This window comes from Eutrema salsugineum, unplaced genomic scaffold (genome assembly GCF_000478725.1).
Source record: "Eutrema salsugineum unplaced genomic scaffold, Eutsalg1_0 scaffold_8, whole genome shotgun sequence".
Classification (NCBI taxonomy): Eukaryota; Viridiplantae; Streptophyta; class Magnoliopsida; order Brassicales; family Brassicaceae; genus Eutrema; species Eutrema salsugineum.
The window spans coordinates 1,743,396-1,765,248 of NW_006256414.1; the positions used below are offsets into that span (position 1 = coordinate 1,743,396).

Sequence of the window (21,853 nt, forward strand, 5' to 3'; positions counted from 1 at the left end):
GTTGATGCTCAAACACAATTCGGTGAAAGATGCGTTAAGATATTTTTATTCATATACAATTAGCTGATCATTTATAAAGTCTTTTCGGATTAATGAAATCTGCTTTCGGATTATTATATAGATCGTTTCAAGTTCATAATCTTAAAAGAAAAAAAAAATTGAGATAGTATATGAGTAGCATAAATTCAAATTATTTTAAAATCTTCCCATAACATAGATAAAAGCGTAGTAACAAATAAGAAAATTACGCGATATCAAAAAGGGATCCTCATTATAAACTCTAGTATTTGGATTTTTGCGTTTGTGTAACATTGTACAAAATAAATTATTTACTGATTCAGATAAGAAATCACATGGAATGTAAACGCACAAGTGTCGAATAGTACATACTGTATGTTTTTTCTAGAAAGAAATAGTACATATGTTCATAAAAAGGGATACATAATGCAGTGAAATATTTGACTTTACAAACTACTATGGTTAAATTCATAATAAGGGAATATATGGAATCATTTACTGGAATCTGAATTTAGGTTGAAAATGACAATTTAGTGGGATATGCACTTTGAAACTTTTTGCATTAAATTTGAAATCATTTGTTTTCTAAATGCCATTTCTATTTTACTGACAGTCTTTCACAATTCGATTTTCTCACGAATTTCACTTGTAGATATAAATCATAGTTATATACAATATTAAAGATTGAAAAATTTTGGGCTAAAATCATAAATTTTACCAATATCTATGTAAAAAACTTCTTCCTTCACGAATAGTTTTCTAACCGAGTTATAGGCGTGTTAAAATTCTTATGATGAACGTTTGCAAGTCACAACACTACAAGAAAAACATTATTTTACAACGGTAGAAATGGTCGTTATTTCGTCGTAATAGGGCTATTACGACGAACTATCGACGATTTCGAAATGGTCGTAAAGTCATCGTTGTAATAGACAAATCGTCGTAAAACTGTCGTATATCGTCGTATAATATACGACGGTTTCGTTTCGTCGTAACATCAAGGGAAACAAAATCGTCGTAAATGCGTCGTACAGTTTACGACGAGTTTACATCGAATTGCGTCGACTTGGTCTTCGCCTGGACCGTCGTTAAGTGGTCGTTAATGGTCGACGCAAGATCGTCGTAATAAAATGTACGACGCATAGATCGTCGTAAATCAATCGTAAAGTATTTAATCATTTTGTCGTAAAGCACGGACGTATAATCGTCGTATTTGTCGTCGTACATTTTAGTCGTAAATTCGTCGTAATATTTACGACGAATGTACGACGGTTTTAATAAAGCTATTACGACGATTATACGACGTTTAAAATAATTGAAAATTAAAAAAAAAATAATTCGAATTAAATTTTAAATTAAAAAAATAATTTACAATTTAAAATTTATTAAAATTTGAAATTAAAATTAATTGTAATTTACATAAAAACCCTACAACTCTAAATCTAAACCTAAATCTAAATCGTCGATCCCGTCATCGGCCTCCTCCCCATCGTCCTGGACGTGTTCCTTGCCGGGTCTTCGGTTTGATGCTTCCGCCGGCGCCTGATCTCTAGCTCTAGGAGGCTCAACCCCGAGAGATCGGAACATCTCCTCGTCCGTCTGCACCGGCGGTTGCGTCCTAGTGGATGACCCAGCAGCAGACGAAGCGACAACCCCATCAGCCCGCAGCTTGTCCAACTGCGCCATGAGCACCGGGTTGTCGGCTCCCATGATCTCGAAGAGACCGTAGAGCTGGTCGATCCTCGTCTCGTAACGGGCCCGCATCTGATTGATCTCCTGGCGGATAACCGGATCCGGCATCCGGACGTGACCAGACGCCGTAGCTCTCGGGGTATCACGGATGGACCCCATCCCTAATACCCGCCCCTTTTTCTTTGGGGCAACCTACAAATATTTAAATAAATATTTGAAAAATTAGTAACAAATTTTTTAAAATTTTGTAGATTCTGTCGATATGGCTCAATTCCGAACCTAAACTTAATATAATATGTAATGAAATTAATTTTAAAAAAATACCTACAATTAATTGGCTGGGAGAGTAGGGAGAATAGGGAGAGAGGGAGAGGGTTAGTTTTTGAGAGAGAGAAAGAGATTTATAGAGAGAGAGGGGGAAGAGAGGAATGAACGACGAAGGGGAAAAACTTGCGTCCCTTATATAGATTTTGTGATCGTCGTAAAATCGTCGTAACTTTACGACGGTTCGAAACCTAAATCTAAATTCCGAACCTAAATCTAAATTCCGAACCTAAACTTAATATAATATGTAATGAAATTAATTTTAAAAAAATACCTACAATTAATTGGCTGGGAGAGTAGGGAGAATAGGGAGAGAGGGAGAGGGTTAGTTTTTGAGAGAGAGAAAGAGATTTATAGAGAGAGAGGGGGAAGAGAGGAATGAACGACGAAGGGGAAAAACTTGCGTCCCTTATATAGATTTTGTGATCGTCGTAAAATCGTCGTAACTTTACGACGGTTTTACAACGATTTGGTTGTATAACAGTCGGTCCACTGCATGACATGACACGTGTCGTGATGGGAGCATTTGACCGTTACGACGGTTTTACGACGATTAAACTCAAAACCGTCGTAAAATCGTCGTAACGTCTAAACATTTATAACCTCGTACCTCGGATCAGGAGCCTATCCGGTGCAAACGTTACGACGGTTTTGGGTTTAGTCGTCGTAAAACCGTCGTAAATTTACGATTATATTACGACGGTTTTACGATGTTTTTTAAAAAAGTGAGTAAACCCTAAATCTTATAAATGGGATATTGCATAAAGAACAATGCAAAGGTTATTGTATCCTAACATATAATAAAAGGTTTACAACTTTGCATGTATGATGGATTTATGACATGAGATAGTAAAAATTGAAATTCCGTAATCTAATATATAACATTTCACTTAACATTTACGAAAACATGCATGAACTTGTAAAAATGTATGTTTTTTTCAAATTTTTGATTTTGATCAGATTGATAGTATTTCATATAAAATAAGATAACCAATCAAAAACATTTGTGAAATACCTTACAACCAATAAGATATAAAAGATTCAAATTCTTGGATTTCAACATTACGACGATTTTACGACGAAATAGTGTACTCGTCGTAAAACCGTCGTAACTTTACGACGATATTACGATGGTTCGTCGTAAAGATGTCGTAATGTTGAAACCCTATTCATTCAGGGCTTAAAACCTAGACTTAGGGTTTAGGGTTTAGGAAAAACCGTCGTAAAACCGTCGTAAAATCGAATTTTAGAGTTTTTAAAAAATTCAAACAAACAAAGTTACAAATTACATAATAACAAACATTCACTAAATACAATACATGAAACTCAATCAGATTCATCTTCCTCTATTACTTCATCACCATCACCGTCTTCTTCCGCCAAATCGTCATCATCGGTTTCAGCAAACTCAGCATCACCTTCTTCTTCTGTATCATCGGGAAGATCTTCAACTTGCCTGTTCCGAGGGTCTATTAAGAAAATCTTCTCATCAACATCTGGTTCAGACAGATCTACGCAAGTGTCCAGCAATGGACAACCCAATATATAAGGATTTACAACACTATACTAAAATTTAAGAGACCTACAATGGGTCTCTAAGATGAAGATGCTCTTATGTTTGAATGATGATGTGTTGTGATTGAATGAATGAATGAAGATCTATTTATAGGAAAATTCCGGGCTTTACAACGCTTTTACGACGACTTTTAACGACGGTTTTACATTCAACAATAATATTACGACGAGTTTACGACGATTTTGCGATAAAATCTTTCATCTACAATTGTTAGGTAAACATTGTTTTAAATGTTTTTCACCTAACTTCTTTTTCGACGTAAAATCGTCGTATATTCGTCGTAATTTTGCATCGAATTTACGATGATTTTACATTTACTAGCAAATCTCTCGTTATCGATGTATAATCGTCGTAAGTCGTCGTAAATTGTACGTCGAGTTTACGACGATTTTTTTATACGACGGTTTTAAAATTAGATGTAAGATCGTCGTAAAATCGTTGTAATTTTGCGACGATTTGAAAACCGTCGTAATGAACCGTTGGAAAACGATTGTTTTCTTGTAGTGCAATGATTTTTTTTTTGAGAAAAATGTCACAATGATTTTTAATAAAGAATAATATTATATCGATGCATTATTGTAAGGCTGAAATTTTTTTCATTCTTAATTTTTTTAACCGTATCATGAAAAAATGGTTGTCTATTTAGTTTTGTTCTTCTCGCTTTCTATTTCTTTTACCCAATTAACATTAAGATTTGGTGTTCAATTGCTATTGTTTTCCTTATCTTTCATTATTAATCTACGTGGACTGTTGACGACAAGTATAGGCCGGTGGGTGGGACCCCAAAAAGTCAGAAATACGGGCCCCATGTCCAACTGATAATGACGTGGCGACAAGCTAATTCGATAGATTTCATTGTGCCTGTGTCCGATCGCTGACACGTGAGTGTATGCCAGGTAGGATTCCACTTGAAAGTGGGCCCACAAGTCTGCTGCCACGTCAGATCAAATCCTCACGGCGCTTTTCTTTTGTGTTCTTTTTTGAAGTTTTCTGTTTCGTGTGGATTTCTCTCTTCTTCCTTTTTTTTTTTTTGTACGTGGTTCTCTCTTCTATTCGACTAACTCTAGTCTCTTAACAAGACAACAAGTCTGAAGTCTACAAAGATGTTCAAACAAAAATATTAAGAAGTATTTAAAATATAATTTTAAGAATTAATATTGTTTTAAATAATTTTACTTATTTTACATGTTTTAAAAAATTTAGTCTTTTAGATATATATTACTTGACTTCCTTTAAAAATAATTATTAACCGTACGTACAAAGAATATTTGCAGAAGAAATACTTGCAGGTTTTTTAAGTTTTTTTAAATAAATTCTCCAACATCCATTCATAGAAAAATACAATTATATATACTCCTAATTAAAATTTCATAGTTTCATATGTTAAAATTTTGAAAACGACTAATAAAGCTGTAAAGGACGGATCAATGGAGCATATTGTCTGCGCCATTGGAAATTGGAGTGTCAATTTATCAAACTACGTAACGCTATTTTTAAATTCGTAATCAAAATTGATAATTCTTATGTTTATATCAATAGATGTGTATGTACACATAATTAATCACCATCTGTAAAGTTATATGCCAGAAGGAATTCCGATTAAAGAAAAAGGTTGGACGGCTAAGATGGCCCCATAACTGTGGGCGCCACTATTTTTTTCGAAAATGGTATAAAAACATCAATAATTCATTTAAAGAATCATTTGAGATTCAGAATACTTTAGTAACTAACAGGAGAAAAGACTCGTATCCGATTTATCAGAATTAAATTAAATTGTAAGCTCGCCATGTACAGCCACATTATTTTGTGTAGTCTCAACTGCGATAATATTCATATAAAAAGTATTGATTGTTGTCAAAATGTAAGAAGTGGTGAATTATTTTATAAATTAAATTTATTGTTGTAATAGAACGTAATTATGTTTATCACAAATTACTTGTTGATAAACTAAATTGTAAGTATTGGACCCTTTTGTTTATTAGTATTCAATCCTTTTTGTTTACATTTGTGATTCAAGTTTAGTCCAACTAATCCAATATCCATTCGTTTTACCACTTAATCAAATATGAAATCGAAATCAAAGTGATCTATATGCTTATTTCGCACTATTTTTTCTTTGAACTAACCGAAGTCATGTATCAATCATTAATATTGAACATTTCATTGATCACTATAAGAACAACAAAAACAGTATGTATCAAATTATATAGTTAATTAGTTAATACCTTTGTCAATGGTTTTTTCTTAGAAAATAAATCTACGTCAAGATACTATTATCTGTAAATTTTACTTATATATGCACATAGCACACATTCTATTTTATTAATAATTCATAAAAGGTAGTTCTTACTCTTCCTCATACACTTTTTAACTTTAAATTGTAATTTTTTTTTTTTTTAATTTCTTTCAGATCTTAAAAAAGCAAAGTTCGAAATAATTCACTTGTGGCACCGCCGCACCGGAATTATGTTAAGACGACCCCATGCGGGCATGCCTTGAACATGTGTAATCCTAAAGTCGGACAGTCTTAAGTATAATTGTCTCCTAAACATAGCTGTATTAACTCTTTGCCGTTCATTTATAAGTACCAATTTAAATCAGCGGTCACAAATTAAACATCTGTCAATAATTCATTGGTCGGCCACATGTTAGATTGATACCGTAATGTTCTAATGTGTCATCATCGTTGGTCCACCAGAGTAGAATCTCTTCGTCACCAAATAGTTGGACACCACAGCTAAACCCAAACATGCATGGAATCTATTTTTAGTGTTAATTTTCAACGTCCGATCGAATCTTATATATCATATATTGTTCGTTTAATGCAAAGCTAATTTTCTATTTATGCTAAGAAGATCGTTAGGCTGTAAAGCCTGTTATTTGATTATCAACGCGCGTTTTGTGTTTGCAAGAATCATTGGTTTGAGTGAAACGAATGGTTTGACGTAAATTAAACCGCGAATATAATATATGAGAAATATTAACTAAACTTTAAACAATAATCGTAATTAAGTAATAAAATAAAATTATTTACATCACAGATAGTAATTTGTTATAAGAAAAAAGAATTGTCATGTCGTCCGTGAATATCCTATTTTGTGTGATATCAAAGAGACATTCAATATAGCCAAAATCTTTTTAACAAAATAAGCTAGCAAAGAAAAATTAAAAGGAATTAATCCACCCTATTATTTTCTACAGATGATAATGTTTTTAGATAATGTTCTTATTTATCTGAAAACACAAGCCTATCTACCATTCACAGCAGACTTTTATTTTTGATAAATATACGTACAGAATAATTTTTTTTTTTACAAACTAACTTTAAAACTATTTATAACTAGTTAATCTGTCTAGACTATATATATTTATCAAATGTAATTTTTAAATAAATAATTTCAAGAACATTAAATTTTTTCAACTCTATTCTAAGTTAGATAAATCCAAAATTTACAAATAAGCTTTTGATTTTAGTAAAAGGGTAAAGAGGTTTGAAGTAGTATATATATAAGAAATCAAAAATTATAATCTAGATATTATAATTAACGATATTTCATTAGACATATATCAAAAATTATTTATTATTATTATTATATTTTTTTTGTTTTTTTCTAAATTTCTGTTTTATATAATTTTAAAAACAGTTTAATTAGATATTCCATTAATTTCTAAATAGATTCCAGTTTTTGTTTCTTTTAACATTTTTGTTAGATTTTTTTTTTAAAAGTTTCGGTAACATAAAAAATGGTAATCATTAATTTTTTTTTCTTTTAACATTTTTGTTAGATTTTTTCTAAATTTTGGTAACACAAAAAATGATAATCATTAAGAGAAATAATTTTCATATTTGTTTTTTTATTTTAAAAACGTTTATGTTATTTAAAAAAAAACGTTTTTGTTAAATTTTTTCTAAATTTTAGTTTTATATAATTTTAGAAATGGTTTAAATGACTATAAAATTAAACATTAAACCATAATAATTTAGACCGGTTTGTTTTAAGTTTTTCTTACATATCAGCAGATAACCAATCAAAAAATGACCTGTAATTGTTAAATGGGGCTAAATAGTCTTTATGCAGCTGAAATTGATTTTAGAGCTGACACATAAGCGAAAAATTGTGAAACTCGCCCTGAGCGCGACACATAAACAAATCACTACACAAATAAATATATAGATATATGCACCTGACGTTCTCTTGTTTTGTATTAGGATATTAGAAACTTTCTTGCTTGCTTGATTAAAAATATGTAATATTTAGAAATTTGAAGACACTATACATATCATATTAGTATAAATCCTTCTGGAGAGGGCTTTCAGCTTTCTACTTCTCTTTGTGTTATTGACAAATTCTTTTTCGAAATCAAAATCATTTTTCCCTTCATTCACATCAAATTCGGCAACTAAAATGGTCCATCTAAGAAAGTGATAAATATTTGCAACTTTACAATGCATTCATAGATTTACACATGTATGCTCATGCACTTTCTTGTTTGTTAAAGAACATGCACAAGTGTTGATGATATGATTTTAATTTTTTTTCGTTCTAGAACCACGAAACCTAAGGCAATGTTGTCTTGGGAATTTTCAAAAATTTACAAGGACGATATACTATTTATAGGATTTTTTTTACAAAGTTTAGACCAACAGAACAATTCCTTAACAAGTGAAAACTTTTCGATGTTTCTAGTTTTTGTAAATTAGATGTATAATATTATGTGCTGTAAAAAAATATATTTACAATATCGTATTCTTTCTATCTAAAATGCATGTTGGTGATAAATTTCTTTTTTTTTTTTTTTGGTGATAAATTTCCATGTGTATGGTATGCATCTATAGAAAATAGTATCTTCGATCACCATTGGAAGCTGCTAGCCTGCAGCATAGACATTAGGCAGGCTCTTCTCCTCCATAACTATTTGGTTGTTGACGGTCTTAATGCTGGCCGTTCTCTCCGAGATAGGAAGCCACAAGCAACTATTGGGCTTAAATTTCGACCTATGAATTAAACTGATTATAGAGCCCAATAAAATTTTTACTACTAGCCTTTGTCTTCTATTAGACGTACGAATCTATTCTCACGAGGCATGTGCCTTTTTTAGTCTCCAATAAGTTTAAATTAATTCTCTACTTGCAAGCGAACATGCATCAGATCGTCCTCTAGACGTGTAACCATACAGAAATATACGTGCATTGTAGAATTTGTATATATTTAGAAAAATCTGATTTGGAGAGTGAGATTTGCAAAATAATAGGATTACCACATGACCATTTCTTCAAGCTCCAAATATAAACATTCCTCAACAAAAAAAAAACACCAAACTCTCTCTTTTTTTTCTCTCTCTCCTCTATAGCCATCTTTTTTTTTTGAATTTTGCTCGAATCCAGCAGTTGACATTGTCTAAGATCCTATTAGATCAACAAGGGAAATTCTGCTTTTCATTTTGGTTTTGGTTTAAGGAATCAATAATGGGTTTGGAAGATGGTAAGAAGGAAGGAGGAGAGACATCAGAGAAAGAAATTGGGCTAAGCAGAAAGAACAGTGAAAGCTCTTTGTCTCCAACAGAAGATGATGAAGAAGACGATCACGAAGACAAGAAGCCCGTCCTCGGTCCCATGATTGCTCTTAAAGAACAGCTCGAGAAAGACAAGGTTTTTTCTTTATCAAATTTTTAATATGAGATTATTTTAAAGTATACAATTTTATAGATAATGGTGTGATTGTGGTTTGATTATATTAATAAAAGTACTGCCAGTAATTTAGTCTAGGCATATTCATGTATGAATTTGAATAACATAATATTCAATTGTTTTTGCCCCAACCCGAAAATGAACTAATCAATTTTCTTTTTTCTTTTGTTACATATTTTGCATGAAAATTTGATAGGACGATGAAAGCTTGAGGAGATGGAAGGAACAGCTTATTGGCGTCGTTGATTTGGAAGATGTCGGAGGTAAACCAAATTCAGAACCCGGTTTAGTTAATATGGTTTTAGAAGACTCCAATGTGGTTAATCCTGATAAATAGAGAGATATTACCTGATTCCAGTTAAGTATTATGTACGAGAGGGACGATTCGGGTTTCTTAGTCAAATAACATTTTGACTTTACCTTAGTCTCGGTTAAAACAAGAAAGGACATAAAAAACAAAAACAAAAAACAAGAAAGGACATAAAATGTTATATGACATTTACAATTAACAAAATCCAACTATGAATCATGTTTTCTTGTTTTGAAGGTAGAAATTAAAATGTTATATTAACATACATACAATTAACAAAAACTGAAAATGCAGAGACACTGGATCCGGTAGTAAAGATACTAGACTTGACAATTAGGTCTCCAGACAGAGAAGAGATGATATTGAAGATACCTGATGATGGATTACCGAGTCCAAAAGGCCCTTGGTTTACCATAAAAGAAGGTTCTAAGTACACACTTGTCTTCAACTTCCGTGTCACCAACAATATCGTTTCGGGTCTCCGCTATAACAATACCGTTTGGAAAACCGGTGTCAAGGGTATTTTTTTGTCTTTTCACTTGTTTCTTTGTTATCGTTAAGTCTATATTTTTGAATATTCTCTATTGATGTTCGTTTTTATTTGTTTTCTGCTTGTTGGAGCAGTGGATAGTACGAAAGCAATGCTTGGTACGTTTAGTCCTCAAGCTGAGCCTTACCAACATGTGATGCCTGAAGAAACGACGCCGTCTGGATTTATAGCTAGAGGTTCCTATTCCGCAAGAACTAAGGTATATCTCGTTTCATATACGTACGTGATGAAAAAATTGAGGGGAAATAATCAAGTTGTTATAAATATTTGGTGTTTCATAATCAGATTTAGTTATCTTTCACTATATATACTTGATGAGTTTGAGGTTTTCTTCAAGTGCAACTATGATTTGCTTTGTTGAAAAATTTTCAAATTACTTATTTAGTTCATTGTATATTACAGTTCGTTGATGACGATAATAAGTGCTACTTGGAGATCAACTACACCTTCGACATCCGCAAGAATTGGCAATGATCCACCGAGTCAAACATCTCTCAAGTCTAAACCTATATAGACCAAAAACCCTTTGATATATGTACTTTTTTGTTGTCTCACATTCGATTTTGCAGAGTAGAACATTTATTTAGCTTTCGATTAAATGAGCATGAATAAAAGCTATTGTTTGAGTATTTAACTATCGATGGATTTTTCTCGTGATCTTGTATCTTGTAATGTTTCATAGAGACTCTTCTTTTGCAATATCGGATAGTAACGGTCATATTATCATATACTATTGGTTGTCTTTAGCTGATGATCTTTGGTCCAAGACTCAAAGGTAAAAACGAAGAAACGTTTTTGTTTCGGTTTAAAACGATCAATTAGTTCCCCTAATAGTTCCTAAGACTTAAAATTCTTTCGACAAATATTGTAAAACTTCCAAAGCGAGAAGAGGCTTTTGTGAAAGGAATGTATATTTTTACTGAACATTATTATCGAAAAAAATACAAATATGATTGGTAACCAATAATAAAATAAATATATAAAACTATATACTTCAGTCTCTGTTTAATCAAGAAATAAAAGAACAAAATATTCATGGGAGAAAAGAACTCGAAAACCAAAACACAAATAGTTTCAAAGCCAAAAGAATATATGATCATTGTGACTAGTGGCCACGTTAACCACTAGTTAATGCATGGGTATAAACTTAGTAGTATGGGATTGATGGCGGAGGCGGAGACGCATAAGAGACACCGTGGATCGGAGGAAGAGGTGTGTCGTCGTAGGATGGAGGCGGTGGAGAAGGTTTTGGTGGTGTTTGGTAGTGATGGTCATTACTTGGATCGTCTTTGCATCCTTTCGGTGGTGGTGATGGAGAGTGGTTTGGGGTTGCCGGATGATGGTACTCAACCGGTGGTGGCGGTGGATGACTTTGTGTTACCGGAGAATAGTAAACTGGTGGTGGAGGTGGAGGACTTTGTGTTACCGGAGGATAATATGCCGGTGATGGTGGAGGTGGACTTTGTGTTAGAGGAGGATAGTAGGTAGGTGGTGGTGGTGGAGGACTTTGTGTTACCGGCGGATAGTAGACTGGTGGTGGTGGAGGAGGACTTTGAGCAACAGGTGAATAGTAAACCGGTGGTGGAGGGCTTACGACCGGAGGATAGTAAACCGGTGGTGGAGGTGGAGGACTTTGTGTTACCGGCTCATAGTAAACCGGTGGTGGAGGAGGAGGACTTTGTGTTACCGGCTCATAGTAAACCGGTGATGGAGGTGGAGGACTTTGTCTTACCGGCTCATAGTAAACCGGTGATGGAGGAGGAGGGCTTTGTCTTACCGGCTCATAGTAAACCGGTGGTGGAGGAGGAGGACTTTGTGTTACCGGCGTATAGTAAACCGGTGGTGGAGGAGGCGGGCTTTGTGTAACTGGCGTATAGTAGACCGGAGGTGGAGAACTTGTTGTCACCGGTGGTGGTGGTGGCGGAGAAGACGTGTATTGGTAATAAGGTGGTGCAGGGGATGGATAGTGTTCACTCGGTGAAGGAGTTTGCTGATATTGCGGTGGTGGTGGTGGACTTTGCGTAGTGGGTGGACAGTTCTCTACAGGTGGTGGTGGTGGTGGAGATGAGTAGATATATGGCGGCGAAGGAGATGGTGGCGGTGGAGGGTATGCTCTAACGGTGGGCGACATTCCAGAAGAAGGAGGAGGCGGCGGAGATGGCTCATATTTAGGCGGCGGAGGAGGATAGGCCTTGACAGAAGGAGACATCTTGAAAGACGGAGGAGGTGGTGGAGAAGCTCTAAAAGCAGGAGACATCTTGGAAGATGGAGGCGGAGGAAGTACACGGACGGTAGGTGCTATCTTAAAAGACGGAGGAGGTGGTGGAGAGAAAACGTTGTTGCATCCAAATTTGCTACAATCAACAGGACGTGAAGCTTGAGAAGAACACTCTTTAGACGATCTTTGACGTTCTTTGCCAGCGATACAATTCATCGAACCATTAACCATCACATCGTCTCCAGAGAGAGCTGCACATCTTGGTGCATCTCCAGTGAAGAAGTTGAAAGAGTAAGTGAAGTTCTCAAGATTAGAGAGCTGGCAAATACTACTTGGGATCACTCCTGTGAACGCATTGTTAGCAATATTAAGCTGTTCCAAGCTCTTCATGTTTCCAACGCTTGACGGTAACGAACCACTTAACCGGTTAAAACTAACGTCGAAAACCGTCACGTTCTTGAGATTCCCGATCTGCGGTGGTAAGCAACCGGTTAAGTTATCGTTGGAGAGGATGATCTCGTTGAGTGTTTTCCCCATTTGACCGATACTTCCCGGTATGCAACCTCCAAGATCGTTATCCGCAAGAACCAGAGCGGAAACCGGAGAGTTTCCCATGTTTTCAGGGATCCCAAACCGAAACCGGTTATGGTTCAAGAAAATGGCGTCAAGCTCTTTGTCGAAAAGCTTGGAAGGGATTCCACCTTCAAACTCGTTGTAACGGAGATCCAAGAACTTGAGGGAAGGCAAGTATAAGACAACCTTTGGGAACTTTCCCACGAAACGGTTGTTACTCAAATCAAGCTCGTAGAGAAGCTTCATGTTTTTGAACGTGATTGGGACTTGTCCACAGAACCGGTTTGAGTTGAGATGGAAGAGAGCGAGATCAGTGAGAAGACCAAGCTCAGGAGGTAGATAACCAGCCATATCTGCATGGTTAAGATCAATGCCTGCAACAACTCTGGTTTTCTGACGAGAAGATGGAGAAGGAGCACAGTAAATACCATTGTAGGAGCAAACATCTGAGCCGTTCCAATTAGCTGTGAAGTTAAAAGGGTCAGAGAAAATAGCTTGTTTCCATGATTGAAGAGCAATGTAGGCTTGACGAAGACTCGGGTTTTCGAAGTTAAGACTCGGGTCGACTTTGAAATCGTCACCGTTTATTCCACTGTTATCATCTTCATCATCAGCAGCTCTAATATGCAAGAAACAAGAAGAGAACAAGAGGAAGAGGAAGAAGAAGAGACGAAGAGAAGGGAACAACAACATTTTCTTTGTTTCGAAGTTTCAAGAACTCAACAACATGAAAAATTGAAACTTTTGAGAGGGAGAAAGAGAGGTTTTCTTTGTGGGAAAATGAGAAAATTATGGCACATGGGACAAAGAGACCCACCTTACTAATTGTGACATCTAAGATCTCCATGTGCTTCTTTATAAAAACACTTAGAAAAAAACTCAGAAGTCGTATCTCTCTCTCTCTCTTAACTTCTCTTTCTTTGTTTATGGATTTTTTGGTATTTGATTAATGACAATTTGGCACGTCGAGGAAAATACAGAGGAGACAAAAGACTGACCTATAATTACGCGGCCATAGATGGAGCCACCGTCACCGACTATACTCTATAACTTGGATACATGTCCCCAAAGATTCTCTCTGAAAAAAAATACTAATAAGCCGTCACAGACCTATAAAACGCGTTTATCGATAATTCAAAAAAAAAATTGTTTAATAACTCAAACAGTCATGACCATGAAACATTAACTTGGATGCTTGTCTGTCACAATATACATTACGTAGAACAAAATATCACCTGTTGGTAAGCATTCCTCTGTTTTTAGCTCCAAATGAAACTTTATCTCATACTTCTTGTAATGCTTTGTGCATTGTAAGAACAGTTGGATCTTTATTTTTAATCGAGAAGGCTTACAGGTTTATTGGTGAGCAGATGTGAGATCTTTCGGGCAAGATATACTCTGTCTGTTTGAAAAACAAGCAAAACACAGAATACGAGAAATCGCAAACTAAGTGTGGTTAAATGAACCTTATATATAGAACGGAAAATATATAAGAAACATCAAACATGAAATGTGGTTTTCAGAGAGAAATCTATGTGAAGCAATGTGAATTAAGATGATTAACAAGAAAAAGAGATTTAACAACAGCACTGAAACAAAAAAAATGCTTCTTTAAGTCCAAGAGACTGGATTTAAAAGAATTGAAACAACAGAAGCAAACTACATTTTCAAGTGAAATTCTCTCATGGAAAGTTCCAATCTTGAATATATTTAGCATTCTATAAATCTCGCTTCAAATCTCGCTTCAAATTTCGGGTACAAGATCTTACATACTTACATTTGCATCACTAATACATTAACCAACATTGGAATAATGACGAATCACAGTCTCTTAAAACCAAAAAGATTCAATGCTAATATAGAGACAAGAACATTTTCCATTAAAAACCATTAATCTGGTTAACATAGAAGACGAAAAATCGCAAACTATAGATAAAGAGGACTAAAGATATAAGAGCATCAATCTGGTTAAATGTAAGATAAAGAGGACTAACAAGAAATGTGATCTTCAGAGAGAAATCTCTGTGAAGCTCTAGATACAATGTTCCAGAGAAAGTATTACTAATATCTGGATGATGGCTGAATCACAGTATATTAAACCAGAAACATTCAAGGCTAATATAGAGACCAGAGCATTGTTCCATTAAAACCATTACACTACTTGAAGCTCAAAACCAAGCTTATATATATGAACAACGATCATACCAAAACACACAGAACAATAGGTAATAGCTGGAGAAAAATAAACAATCAAATTCGGTCTTTTACTATAGTCAAAATCCTATCTTAGTAACTGCATCCAAATCAAGATTTATAAAAAAACTAGCTATTTTTCTAAACATGGTTTAGGCACTTGGTTGCAGACCAAATCACAAACCATTTTATAACACACATACTTAATCATGGAAGAAGAAAACGAACACAGTTCAATTTGTAGTTACTAGTTACAGATCACAAAACATTCGAGCAAAATTAGGATATGTACTCCTAGGGCCACTACGAAGACGCTTTTTCAGTTTCGATTCAACGGATCTGAAAGAAACAATCGGAGTCTAGGACGGATTGAATCGCCGGAGGTGTAGGAATTTTTATAAAACGCTGACTCCGACACACCGGGAAGCGTCGTCGAGTTATGCTCCGGCGAGAGAGTTTTACTGGATCGGATACGATTTCGAGAAATGCCGTTGAAGTTAATGGCTAACTTTAACGATGTCGTTTCACTGTTAAAAAATGGAGTGTTTCTTTGGGAAATTGCACATTTAAATCCTCAACTATTTGCAATCGGCACAAATAATACCCAACTATCAGAATAGCAAAATAATTCCTCAATGTATCGTTGACCACGCAAATTAGGGATTAATGAAGTCAGCAGTTAACTCTCTTAACGATCGTCGTTAGTATTAATTTCGTTCTAATTTCTGTCATCGGGATTTCATTAGTTTGAACCCTAAAAAGCTCCAAGTAGAAACGATTCAGAAGGTGATTTCCGGCGAAGCAATAAACCTTACTCCGGCGAGTTACAGCAGCGATACGATTCAGAAGAAACAAGCTTTTCCATCAACAATGGTTAGGACTATGTGGAAAAGAGGCGGAAAGAAGCTTCCAGTTCGAAGAAATCGAGAACCAGAACCCGAACCTGATCCTCCGAGGTAATTTCGAACTTTGCTTGTGAATTTTGATTAATCAAAACTCGTGTTTAGAATAGAGAATTTCGATTGCAGGGTAACTGATGAAGAAACGAATATGGGTTTAGAAAGAGATAATGTTGATGGAGAAATGGCTACCAATGTTGAAAAACCGGCGAATGTGTGTTTGGAAATTGTGTTGTTTAATAAAGAGAGAGTAGCTAGTGTAGATGAAGAGAGAGTAGGTCGTGCAGATGAACCAGAAGGAGGTTTTGCTGATGAACAGGAAGTTGCAGATGCTGAAAAAAATCCAGAAGAGTCTGATAAAGATTCATCGGTCGAAGGAGATGATTGCCCAGTAATTGTTGAAGACACTGCAGGATATAGAGAGAGTGAGCCAGCTTTGGCTAAAAATCCAGAGGATAATGATCCTGAGGAGGAGCTAGTCAATGTGCAAATATGTGAGGATGATGAATGGTTTTCGCATTTTGGAGAAGGTGCCCCTGAAGATGGAAATGGTGATGATGATAGTGGAGATGATATCTGGGATGATGAACACATTCCAGATCCTTTGACAGATGATGATGAAGACGAAAATAGGACAGAGGAAAGGCCATTCAACTTTGGTCCGGATGACATTTTGGCTTTAGGGAAGACATTCAACAATGCTGAGGAGTTCAAGTATGCATGTCTCACTTATTCTCTGAAGACACAATATGATATCAAGATGTACAAATCATCTCAGAGCAGGCTTGGTGCAAAGTGCACAAAAGAAAAAGAAGAAAACTGTGCTTGGAGGGTCTATTGCTCTTTTGAGAAGAGCAAAAACAAGCTGATGATTAAGTACTTCGATGGTAAACATGTTTGTGTAAGATCTGGATCGACAAAACTTCTGAAAAGTGGTACCATTGCACAACTGTTTGAAGAAAGGTTGAGACTGAATCCTAAAATCAAGTCGCAATTCATGGTTGATGAAATAAAAAGAGAGTACAACATGAATGTTAGTGTGCATCAGTGTAGGAGAGCAAAGGCATCACTCGCAGCTGCAAGAAAAGCTAGCCATGAAGCTCATTTTGCTAGAATTTGGGATTACCAGGCTGAGGTACTTAGGTCGAATACAGGTTCAACAATGGAGATTGAGACCATTCCTGGTCCAGTACCCGGAACAAGACAAAGAATTTCCCGGCTCTACATGTGTTTTGAAGGTATAAAAATCATCCTGAAGGGATTTTTGTAGCCTATTATTCGGTTTAGATGCACCATTCATGAAAGTGGGATATTAAAGGCCAAATGTGGGAGCAGTGGGCAGAGATGGTGATAACCGAATTTTTTCCTATTGCTTGGGCAGTAGTTGATGTGGAGGATAACCCAAATTGGTTGTGGTTTGTGCAACTTCTGAAAAAGGATTTGGCACTTGAAGATGGAGCTGACATTACCATCATCTCGGATAAACACAGGGTTTGTCTAAGTTTTTTTTTTTTTGGGTAATGGTTTATCGTTTACTTGATTTTGCACTTCTCTAATGGTGCTTGCTTGACGTGACAGGGTATCCTCAATGCAGTTCAGACAGAGCTTCCTCGTGCTGAACATAGAATGTGTGCTAGGCACATTGTGGAAAATTGGAAAAAGACCCACAAAGACATAGAGCTAGAGCGTTTGTTCTGGAAAATTGCAAGAAGCTATACTAGTGGAGCATTTGAGGATAACTTGGAAGCATTGAGGAAGTACAATCAGGGTGCATATGATTCTCTGCAAAGCACTGCACCAAAAACGTGGTCTCGGGCCTTCTTCAAGCTTGGTTCTTGTTGTAATGACAACCTGAACAATTTGTCTGAGTCTTTCAATCGAAATGTGAGGGAGACAAGGAGGAAGCCGTTGTTGGATTTCTTAACCGAGGTAAGGAGGAAATGCATGGAGAGGAATGCAAAGAGAACTCTCTTAACAAAGAGGTGGAAGAAAAGATTCACACCAAGAGCAGATAAAGAGATTGAGTTGAATAGGCAGAGAGCTAGAGAATGCATACGCTACATGACCACAGGAGATGAACATGAGATCGACTTCCATGGTACAGCGTATAGCGTTCATATGGGGAATAAAACTTGTGGTTGTGGCTATTGGCAGTTGAATGGGATCCCATGTATGCATGCTATGTGTGTCATCACAACAAAAAAGTTAGACCTGAATGAATATGTCTCGGATTACTATCTGACTTCGAAGTGGGTGCAGCTATATGCTAGGGGAATGAAGCCTGTCCAAGGTATGAAGCTGTGGCCTCGGTTGAACAGGTTACCTGTGTTACCACCACCATCCAGATTTAAAGATGGAAGACCTAATAACTATGCTAGGAGAAAAGGTCCTCATGAATCTTCATCAAATCCAAACAAGGTAACACGCCATGGTCGCATTCCTAGTTGCTCAAACTGTAAAAAACAAGGACATAACAAGACAAGGTGTCATAATCCAACCCCACCTCCTGAACCAAAAAGGAGAAGAGGTCGTCCAAGGAAAGACCAGGTTTGCTTTTTTTTTTTTACATGCTTCGGATCTAGTGTAGTTTGGATTTGATCTAGCTTTATATAGCCATTACCTTGTTTTATTGTAGGGAGAATTATCTGGAGCAGGATGGGAAGCTTCTCAGTCATCACAAGTAGGAGCTTCTCAATCATCACAAGGAAGAGCTTCTCAATCATCACAGGGAAGATTTGGTTTCTCAAACTGAAGCAGCCATTCTCTGTTTTTTGTTGCATTTCAGGTTGTTTTAGACTGAAATATCGGCTTTATGTTTTGTTGTGAACCTCTCTTTCTTGTCATCGGCTTTATGTTTTGTTGTGATTGAATTTCTCTTTTGTATGAACCTATGTATCAGCTACTCCTAATTTTTCAGATGTAATGGTGGAGATCTGTTGATAAACTGTAATTCTTCCCAACCAAAACAGAGACCAATAGATAGAAATATAGAAAGATAAGACAATCAATACAAACTTGTGTCTTACATAGAGATAAAGAGATAAATACATGTCTTAACAGAAACCAAAACACAGAAATTTGGTCTTACATAAAGGGTCATAACCACAAACTTGTTTACTTGTTACCAAATAAAAGTGTGTTTCCGACACTTTTGTGCAACATGAGGTGATAAATGATCACAAAAGCCAAAACACAAATACAAACAATGAGTACCAAGTTGTTGATTTTGAATCTGCGTAGCTCAGTTTTGCATTGAATGACTTGATCCTTCACACTTTCCATCTCAAGCTTCAACTCATTCACTCCCATAATCCCCTTCTCATTCTCGGATTTCCTTTCTAACAAGTCGATCACTTCTTCATATATCCCATCTTCGACCCATTTAAACAAATGCCCATTCTACATATAATGCAAACAGATGTGTGTATCATCATAAATATGCCGTTATTACTCTCATGAACAAACCAAGAGTTTAGCTAAACATAACAAACACAAAGGTAGAGAGCAGTAGTAACTTACCTCTCTGGAAACAGCACAACGAAAGTAAGGACGTCCAGGATTAGTTTTTGATGCTGATGTATAAATGGTAACATCACTTCCACACACACATTGTTTTGGAAATCCTTTTTTTTCCATTGATGAACCCATACTTAGATGAACTCCCAAATTCATTCCTAGAGTATGAATTTTTCTCCTCCTACACTCAAACGATTTCAATTCTATTCAATTTTGTATTCTACTTACTCAAATCTGGATAGAAGAATAAGCTAAAAGAATCGACACTTACAGATTTCGGGTGGATAAGCGATGTCTTTGTAAATGACTTTATGTCCGTCTCTGGGCAAGCATTCTTGTTCTTCATGATGTTCTTCATGATTTCTCTGCCGGATTTCAAGCTTTCTCAATGAAATCAAAGCTCTGCAAACTCGCCGGACCTGGGTAAGCTTCGCCGGATATCGTCTTAGGTTTTTTTATTTGGGGTTTTTAGTTCACTTGTGTATTAGAACGAAATTAATATTAACGACGATCGTTAAGAGAGTTAACTGCTGACTTCATTAATCCCTAATTTGCGTGGTCAACGATACATTGAGGAATTATTTTGCCATTCTGATAGTTGGGTATTATTTGTGCCGATTGCAAATAATTGAGGATTTAAATGTGCAATTTCCCGTGTTTCTTTTTTCTTTTATTTTGTCATCTTTTTTTTTCTTTCTTCTTTTTCATTCAATTAAGAAGGTCATAATATTAGCCATAGGTACGACAGTATTTCTACCATATTAGGAAAAAATTGTGATACTTGTTTTTGTAGTCTTGTAGATATATGTTTTTTGATAATATTTTAATAAACATCTTCAGTCAGAGGGAATTTTAAAATGGAATTTGCTTACAATAAAAAAAAAATCATGTATTGGAAAACAAGATTATGTTTATGATAAAATAAATTAAATAATCTGGCACAGTTTGTATACATTTATGTTATGTATAATATATTGTGCCAGATTATTTAATTTTTCTTCTGTCAATTGAGATAAATGAAATTAAATGAACTGTTTTCTATTAAATGATAAGATTATAATATTTGGGAGACAATTTGTCGAATTGAACAGGCCGAGACAGGTCATGCGTCTCCCCCATGTGCCCAGCAATTCTGAGATTATTTAGCTCTTCTCTAATTATTTTGAGATATCCAATCCGAATATTGGATACTTGCTTCATTCTAATTCTAAATATATATATATATATATATAAAGATATATTACACAAACTAAAAAAATACCAAAATATCTAGTCTATACAGAAATATAGTTGCATTTTTTTAAGTAATGGTAAAGTAACAAAGTCAGTTTTTAAACTCATCATACTACTTTTTTTTTAAAAAAAATGATATAGTCTTTAAGAACATTAGGAACTAAAGTTTGCAACAACATTACACTCAAAGTTAATATATTGGGTGCCTATAGACAATATTTTAAAATATCACTTTAAGTTATTTGGTTTATCGTCACAGCCAATATTTTCGATGGACATTCCAGCAAATACCATTTAAAAACAATTTTATGATTTTGTTGGATGATTCATGATTGGATATATTATGTGATATTTATGTATTAGTTCAAAAAAAAAATCTCTATGCAAAATATATCGCATCGCTACTTCTCCATTTTGCTAACTGCAGTATTACACTCATCCATATGCCAACTTTTTTTTTTTCTAATTTGCCTACTTATTCAACGTCTACAGTCAACTGAGAACATCTCAAAGATTTTGATACACAAGAAATCGATCTAATGTGTCGATTTGAGCGATCGATTTGATTCTCATTTTAATCAATACTGCTATTGTCAATCAAAATTTGCTACTACTGGTGGTATTCGAAATTCGACAGTTAGGCACTGATCGTTAATCAAAGGTTTCAGAGGCTCTAGTTAATGCAGCTTGGCACACTTGTCATTTTTAAGAAGCCAATGTTGCATAACTTCATCTCGAAGATCCTTGTAAATCCTCTGCCGATTACATGCATATGCTAGAAATGACGTGGGGTTGTGCATGCACAACATTACTATCAGCATTGGTTCTTCACTTCTTTGTCTCCCTGACTTGGGATCATACTCGCAGAGAAAAACATAATTGGAGTCGAGTACTGGTTTGATTTTTGACCAGATCTTCCTCGTTATGCATTTATCACATGATGGTTAGAGTTGTCTATTTTACAGTGAACTAGACAAAACTAGAGATCATTTGTTTTTGTTTTGGGTGAATAACTATAAAGTCATAAATTTTACATTTTATTACTATAATATATCGAAAGTT

At 35.3% G+C, this 21,853-nt stretch overlaps 2 protein-coding genes across 4 annotated transcripts; one reads left to right on the top strand and one right to left on the bottom strand.

The window, feature by feature from the left end:
• The first annotated feature begins 8,994 nt into the window (after positions 1-8,994).
• On the top strand, positions 8,995-10,707 carry LOC18009751 (rho GDP-dissociation inhibitor 1). Its single transcript, XM_006391804.2, has 5 exons — positions 8,995-9,260; positions 9,496-9,562; positions 9,904-10,128; positions 10,234-10,358; positions 10,562-10,707. The coding sequence occupies exons 1-5, from the start codon at positions 9,078-9,080 to the stop codon at positions 10,631-10,633; spliced, it is 672 nt and encodes a 223-aa protein (XP_006391866.1). The 5' UTR covers positions 8,995-9,077; the 3' UTR covers positions 10,634-10,707.
• A 456-nt stretch (positions 10,708-11,163) lies between these two features.
• LOC18009752 (leucine-rich repeat extensin-like protein 2) lies at positions 11,164-15,625 on the bottom strand. 3 transcript variants are annotated; one of them, XM_024148676.1, is made up of 4 exons: positions 14,186-15,625; positions 13,949-14,028; positions 13,379-13,542; positions 11,164-13,303 (listed from the first exon to the last, which is right to left on the bottom strand). In XM_024148676.1, exon 4 carries the CDS (start codon positions 13,299-13,301, stop codon positions 11,307-11,309), a length of 1,995 nt encoding a protein of 664 aa, XP_024004444.1. In that variant the 5' UTR covers positions 13,302-13,303; positions 13,379-13,542; positions 13,949-14,028; positions 14,186-15,625; the 3' UTR covers positions 11,164-11,306. The 3 variants fall into 3 exon arrangements, with proteins under 3 accessions (XP_024004444.1, XP_024004441.1, XP_024004439.1); XM_024148673.1 differs by having other exon boundaries at positions 13,379-14,028; XM_024148671.1 differs by having other exon boundaries at positions 11,164-14,028.
• Positions 15,626-21,853: the final 6,228 nt, after the last annotated feature.

Bases quoted from the DNA above. Each gene is read 5' to 3' on its own strand.
- LOC18009751 (XM_006391804.2), top strand. From the start codon at position 9,078: ATGGGTTTGGAAGATGGTAAGAAGGAAGGAGGAGAGACATCAGAGAAA. The intron at 9,563-9,903 runs GTAAACCAAATT...CTGAAAATGCAG, and splicing joins TGATTTGGAAGATGTCGGAG to AGACACTGGATCCGGTAGTA. The intron at 10,359-10,561 runs GTATATCTCGTT...TGTATATTACAG, and splicing joins CCTATTCCGCAAGAACTAAG to TTCGTTGATGACGATAATAA.
- LOC18009752 (XM_024148671.1), bottom strand. From the start codon at position 13,643: ATGTTGTTGTTCCCTTCTCTTCGTCTCTTCTTCTTCCTCTTCCTCTTG.